The following is a 6,534-nucleotide window of genomic DNA, read 5'->3' on the forward strand; positions in this document are numbered from 1 at the left end:
ATGAGCTCTTTTACCTTGGCGTGTAGTTGAGCAACTGATTGTCCATCTTCCATTCGGAGGTTGGTAAGTTTGCTTCGAAGGATATCTCGTCGTGCCAGTTTTGCCTCCGAGGTGCCTTCGTGCAGTTCCAGGAACTTTTCCCAAAGTTCCTTTGCTGAGTTGTACTTCCCGATCCGGTTTACATCTTGTTCTGGGAGAACGGTCAGCAGATGAAATTCTGCTTTACCGTTTGCTATAGCATCTGCTTGCTCCTTCTTTGTCCAAAAGTCAGCTTCTTTTACTTTGTTGTCGCCGTCTATCGGAACTGAAAAGCCGTTCTTCATTGTTAGTAATAATTCATAGTCAGTAGAGAAAAATACCGTCATTTTTCTTTTCCATGCTCCGAACTCCCCCTCAAACTTCGGCGGGTAGATCACTGGTCCAACCATCTTGAAATTTGCTGCAGTTGGCGGTTAGTCCTTCTGCGGCAACCTGGCTCTGATACCACTTGTAGGATCAAGGTGGACCGGCAAGAGGGGGGTGAATTGCCTGAAAAATAAAAATCGATCTCTTGCGTTCTTTTCAAGGATAGAAATTAGTGGCAATTAATTAAAACAAACATTAATTAAAATAGTATAATTAAAACTAGTAAAAGACTAACACCAGAGTTTACTTGGTCTCAACCTAGATGGTTGCAGATCCAAGGCAGTTGAAGCGCAGTATGACGATCTCCTTCGTTGAAGGCGGAGAAGCCTTTTACAGACAATTACAGCTCACAGACTTAGAAGAGAAAAGAATAATTGATATCTAACTCTAAACATTCTAAGTCTATTTATAGCATAAGAGAATATATCTGGATCGTTGATCGTAGATAAATTTTCTCCTGGCCGTTGATCCGTTGATACGATCCTAACTGTTGATCGGAGATAGACTTTGATCGTAGCTGTTGATTAAATAAGGATAAACTTTATCTTTAATAAAAGATAAAGAGATTTATCCTTAATAAAACTAAGTATTTATCTTTTATATAATAAAAGATAAATCTTATTTTTTTCTTTTTTTTTTTTTTTTGCAACCGCCACGTCCAAAAAGTCCAAGTCTTCTTTGCTGGTCAAAGTCAATGGTCAAAGTCAATAGTTTGACTTTTATTGACTTTTTATATAATCTTCAGTTGGGGCCATAATGGTACGATACTTTCTACCTCACCTTGCTTCAGATATTCTGAAGGGAGAAACTGCACCTATTTGCATAAAAAATGGAAATCAAAATGGTAAAGTTTGTAATCAGATGTATGGACAAAATTATGTTGTGCTCCTGTCAAGTAGAAGACAATACTGAAAGCATTTTAAATAACAATCAAAAGTGCCCTCAGCTAGAAAAAAGGACAGTAAAAGACCAAGTAAATTAACAAAATAGGAAAACACCAAATACATAGACTAGCCTTTTCAGACAAAATAATGTTACTCTTTGCATAATGCTGCCAAATGCTGCAAACGCAAGAGTACGGGGTTTTTTTTTTGGAAAAATCATACTAGGATTAAAATGACATTTCGGGCAAATTAGTTAATACATTTCCTGAATTACAGGATTTACCATCTTTCAATTTTACTAATTTTATTCATAAATTTAACTATTGAAACAATTCTATCCTTGAGTCAAATCTTTATTATCTTCAATTCACACTGATGTGATGGACTAAGTTGTTATGTAGGACGTCAAATTATTCAAGAAAATTTAACAAAAATGAAATCCAGTAGAGGGGTGGTCTCAATGATATGATAGATGTCATTCAACTTTATCAACAAGCCATATTATATATCAACTAAGCTTACCACATCAACATTCAATAAGCCGTCTGATAATCAACTCTGCGTACCACAAAAACATGTTAACTTCAAGTCGACAATTCTTTCTCAGTGACCAACCACGTGAAAGACTAATTTTTCATTTCCACCTTTACTTGAGGCTCTAATGCAATTGGAGGCCAACTTTTGTCATAGTCTCGGAGTGCAATTAAGCATGGTAAGTTGGTTGTTGAATTTTAGGGAGGCCGAGGCAATGCTCTCCCTCGTTGTAACCTACTGTAGCTTCTTGATTTACTTCTCACAGATGGTCGTGAGATCGATTGTATAAAGTCATTGGGATAACGAATTCTACCTTTTGTTGAAGAAAGAGATGCACACTTCGCTGAGGAACATAATAAGACATTTATTGTCTATGTTTCCAAGAATGACGAAGAACCAAACATACGGGGCATTCTGATGACAATGATAATAATATCCTCAAATTGATATAAAATGTGATAATGTTCATGCCAAGCACTTTTCATCGTTGATTCCACAATGAGATGAAGAGAAGTAAATCAGATAACAGACTTAGTTGAGTTAGTCAATGGTCATTCTAGTCACGATTGTTTGATTAAGTTTAACAATCAGTGATTAAATCTATCAAGTTGTTAGGAGCAATGAAAATTTCATTTCACATAATTGTGATATGAAGGTTGATTTTGACAAACTTTAGAGGAAATAAATTATATAATTAATTAATTTCATTTGATTGATGAAGATCGAGGCTAAATTAATTTTTTCAGTTTATATGTGTGATAAGTAAATGCAGGTCATATTACGTTTGATATGTATTATATATTTCTAGTAGAAGACAATAATATGACATTTTGTTTATAAAAAAAGATACAAAATAATTTATATATTACCATTAATATGACAGAATACTCTCTAATCAATTTTATATTAGATAAAATTAAAGAAAGATATATAACTTAATATATCAATAATAACATTATAAAATACTCCCTTACAAATTTTATCTTTTTCAATATAATCATACACTTGAATTAAGACAATTGTAAAAGGCTAATGCCTCCGGGCTTAGCAATATGAGGCCCGGCCCATATGAACGAGAATCGCATAATACGGTAATCTCACGAACCGCCGCCTATCTATAAAATCATGCTTCGGGAGCAACTAGCCTTCCATATCTCGATTCTCCATGGCGGGCCTCGTGTCATTGCTGCGCTCGATTCCTCTTTCCCCTCTCTCGTCTCGGGCTCTCTCCCTCTCCGGCGCTTCTCCTTTGCTCCGCCTCCGCCCCCTCGTTGCGGCCGTCCGCGTAGGCTTCTCGCTCCGCCGTAATCCGGTGAGATCCGGGCTCCGGTGCTTCTCTACTCGGCCCACGACATCATCCTTGAATGATCCGTCGCCGAACTGGAGCAATCGACCTCCTAAGGCGACTATATTCCTCAACGGCGACCGTGATTTTGAGCACTGGCTCGTCGTCGTGGAGTCACCCGATCCCTCCGATCCCTCCCTCACGCGTGATGAGATTATTGATGGCATGGTCCTCGAGGAGCCATCCGATCATGAGATTATTGATATTGATAGCTATATCAAGTCCCTCGGCGAGGAACTTGGCAGGTTAGTATTGCTTTCTCTGGCCGTACCGCAAAGCTATCTTTGATAATCACTCCAGTGTATTTGCCGAGGAGATTATTTTTGATGATCTTGACTTTTGTTTGAGTCGCTTTCTCTTTATTTTATGCTACGTTCTCAAGATAAACTATCACTTCTTCATGTTTATTTTATTTTCTGTAGACGGGAAATGAAAAAAATAGTTATTTTCTTTTCCCTCTTAAATTACTCTCTCTCTCTCTCGTCCTAATCCCTCTTCCAATTAAACACCTTATTCCAATTAAACACCTCATTACTGCGGGATAGTGCTGGAGTTATTTGTCAGTTTGAAGTTAGAATTTTTAGGTTAGTTGATAATATATTTGAAGTTGTTGGCATTGGATCAAAGCTAAAATTAGCAGCTGCAAGATGCTTTTATTCTTTAGAGTTACATCTTAGTGATTTTTTGATACAATGAAAATTATATCAGTTGCTAGCCTTAATGTTTTCTTGTGATCTTTGACATGTATGCATTAATTTACTATTTTCTCTATCATGCTGTTTTAGAGGACTCTTTCTGATGATATGTTAGATTTTTTGGTGTCCATTTTTACTGTAATCAGCCGTGCTCTACTTTTTGTCACTTTTTTAAATTGTCTCCTGTGTTTCTTTAAATATTCTCTTAGCACTCTACTAACTGGTCTGGTGTTACAGTGAAGAGGAAGCAAGAATATCAATAAACTCAGTTTCTACCAAGCATTATTTTACTTTTGATTGTAAGGTTTCTAAAAAAATCTCATATAAGATCAAGCGTACGTCTATTTACCTTCATTATGATAATTTTTGGCAATATACCTGCCACACAATTATAAATCATACTTATTTGTGTACTCTAAATTCAGCTTTGCCAAAAGATCGTTGGGTTCTTCCTGATTCATACTTGGATGTAAAGAACAAAGATTATGGAGGTGAGGGCAATGCCTTTCTCTTTCACAACTTCCCTTGCAAATGATAATGTCTATATTTGTTATACTATGCTGTTCTTTACAAAGTGACCATTTCCAGTTTAAAATTTATGATTCAATGTGTTAATGCTGTAGATATTGTTGATTGTAGAGAAATGATATGCAGTATGAAAAAATGCAGTATAAAACCAACATGACACTCATGCATGGCGGTGGGTCCCATTGCATGGATGTGGGACCCACTGCATGCAGTGTGTTATGTTTGTTTCATACTGTATTTGTTTCATGCTGCATTTTTTCATGCTGCATATCATTGCTCTTGATTGTATTCTTGGGTTTGTGTAAAGTAAGTTGACAGGGCACTAGTGAAGGAAAAAATCTACAGTATAATTTATGTAGTTAATAGGGAAGCCATTATTATCTTTCACATAACATGGCATAGCCAACACGCAATAGGGAGGCCAAGGTAGGTACTCTGTCACACTAGGCCAAGTTGACATTGTGGTCGTGATGTTTCTTGGTAATTTTTGCTTTACATAAAATTTAGTCTACAAGGTAGAAATGAAGGAGAAAGACTATAGTACTACAATTTACTTTTAAGTTGTGGTTTGTTATTACTCATTTTGGAGCTTGGTATTTTACAAGGATTATTACTACTACAAATTTGATGTGTAGATTGCTTTTCAGAATAACAGTATGCATATTCTGTAGTGGTTTGTTCTTACTCATTTTGTAGCTTGGTATTTTAAATGGATTATTACTGCTACAAATTAGATGTTTAGGTTGCCTTGCAGAATAACAACATGCATATTCTGCCCTTGACTTCACTACAAATTTGATCTTTTGCAGGAGAACCGTTCATTGATGGAAAAGCTGTTCCTTATGATCCACAACAGAATTTCCAAAACAGAGAGGCTCCTCCAGTTCAAAATCAAGATTTTCCTTCACAGAATACTACACAACATACTTCCCAAGCTACACCGCCTGTGAGAGATGGTGCCACTCCAAACTTCCAAAATCAACCGCCACCCAATTACCAAAATCAAATGTCACCTAATACAACTGCCATACCGAACTACCAAAATCAAACACCACCTAATTCAACTGCCGTGCCTAACCAACATGGTGGCTATATCCCTAACTATCAAGGAGGTTCTCGAGGATATCAGGGAGGGCCGGGGGGTCCTGGCTACCAGGGTGACCAAGGATATCAAAGTGGCTTTCCTAGGAGCAATATACCTGGTGGTGGCTTTGGTAGTAATGGAAGCAGCCCTGATTATCCAGGAGACAATGTTACTGGAAGTAGCCCTGGCTATCCAAGAGGTAACCCTGCCTATCAAGTTAATCCTGGTGGTTATCAAGGAGGCAGTTTTGCTACGCCTCCCATTTATCAAGGAGGCAGTTCTGCTCGACCAGGGTCGCACACTGGTTATCAAGGAGGCAGCCCTAGTGACTATCAAGGAGGTGGTCCCCCGCCCACTGCTTATCCTGGTGGCTACCAGGGAGGTGCCCCTGCATATCAAGGAGGTAGCCCTGTTGGCCGTCAGGTCTTTAATCAGCCTTTTCAAGGGCAAGGTGTTACTTCAGGCTATCCACCTCCTAATTCTAGATATCAAGGAGGTAGCCAAAATAATCAACAAGGCGGAGAGGGTTATCAAGGAGGGTCTCCTGTTTATCCAGGAAGAGACTTGCCTGGTAGAGACCAGTAGATGAGACATTACTATTTATTATGGTTTATCCAGGAGGGCCTAAGCTTCTTACTTTTATTATATTTTCTTTGTGTATTTCTATAATTTGGACTTTTTTTATTTGCTTTCACTGCCTTTAATATTTGAAACTGTGAACTGCTAATGCTGGGGTTTTCGAGCTCTTGCTTAATGTTTTAAGTTGACGCTCCATTAGGTAACATATTTCTGTCTATTGTTTTTGGTTGCATTGTACTGATGGCAAATTAGTGGAAAAAGAATTGAGTTCCAATGCTCAGGATGGTAGTTAGTGTTCATGGTTAGAAGTTAGATAGGGCAATTTAGTAATCAAAGAAATACCTCAAAATACTGTCGTCAATGGATTGAATTTTTCTTTACATGTCCAGCATATATAGTCATAGTCAATGGCTGTTTCGGCAGTAATTTGGATTTATCAAGTGTTAGCTGATGTTAGATCAACTAGGCACAGATAAAGTT

At 37.6% G+C, this 6,534-nt stretch overlaps 1 protein-coding gene across 1 annotated transcript; it reads left to right on the plus strand.

The window, feature by feature from the left end:
- The first annotated feature begins 2,988 nt into the window (after nt 1–2,988).
- On the plus strand, nt 2,989–6,222 carry LOC141840084 (uncharacterized). Its single transcript, XM_074727976.1, has 4 exons — nt 2,989–3,413; nt 4,101–4,198; nt 4,289–4,354; nt 5,201–6,222. Exons 1-4 carry the CDS (start codon nt 2,989–2,991, stop codon nt 6,058–6,060), a joined length of 1,449 nt encoding a protein of 482 aa, XP_074584077.1. The 3' UTR covers nt 6,061–6,222.
- The last annotated feature ends 312 nt before the right edge of the window (nt 6,223–6,534 follow it).

The sequence above is a fragment of the Curcuma longa genome, chromosome 11, assembly GCF_044706935.1.
Source record: "Curcuma longa cultivar G26 ecotype Majalengka, Jawa Barat chromosome 11, ITB_CL_G26_1.1, whole genome shotgun sequence".
Taxonomy (NCBI): domain Eukaryota; kingdom Viridiplantae; phylum Streptophyta; class Magnoliopsida; order Zingiberales; family Zingiberaceae; genus Curcuma; species Curcuma longa.

What these genes read in the sequence shown, in the direction of transcription:
- LOC141840084 (XM_074727976.1), top strand. Translation starts at nt 2,989, where the DNA reads ATGGCGGGCCTCGTGTCATTGCTGCGCTCGATTCCTCTTTCCCCTCTC. An exon ending in CTCGGCGAGGAACTTGGCAG is followed by an intron (nt 3,414 to 4,100) that starts GTTAGTATTGCT and finishes CTGGTGTTACAG; the next exon opens with TGAAGAGGAAGCAAGAATAT. An exon ending in AAAGAACAAAGATTATGGAG is followed by an intron (nt 4,355 to 5,200) that starts GTGAGGGCAATG and finishes GATCTTTTGCAG; the next exon opens with GAGAACCGTTCATTGATGGA.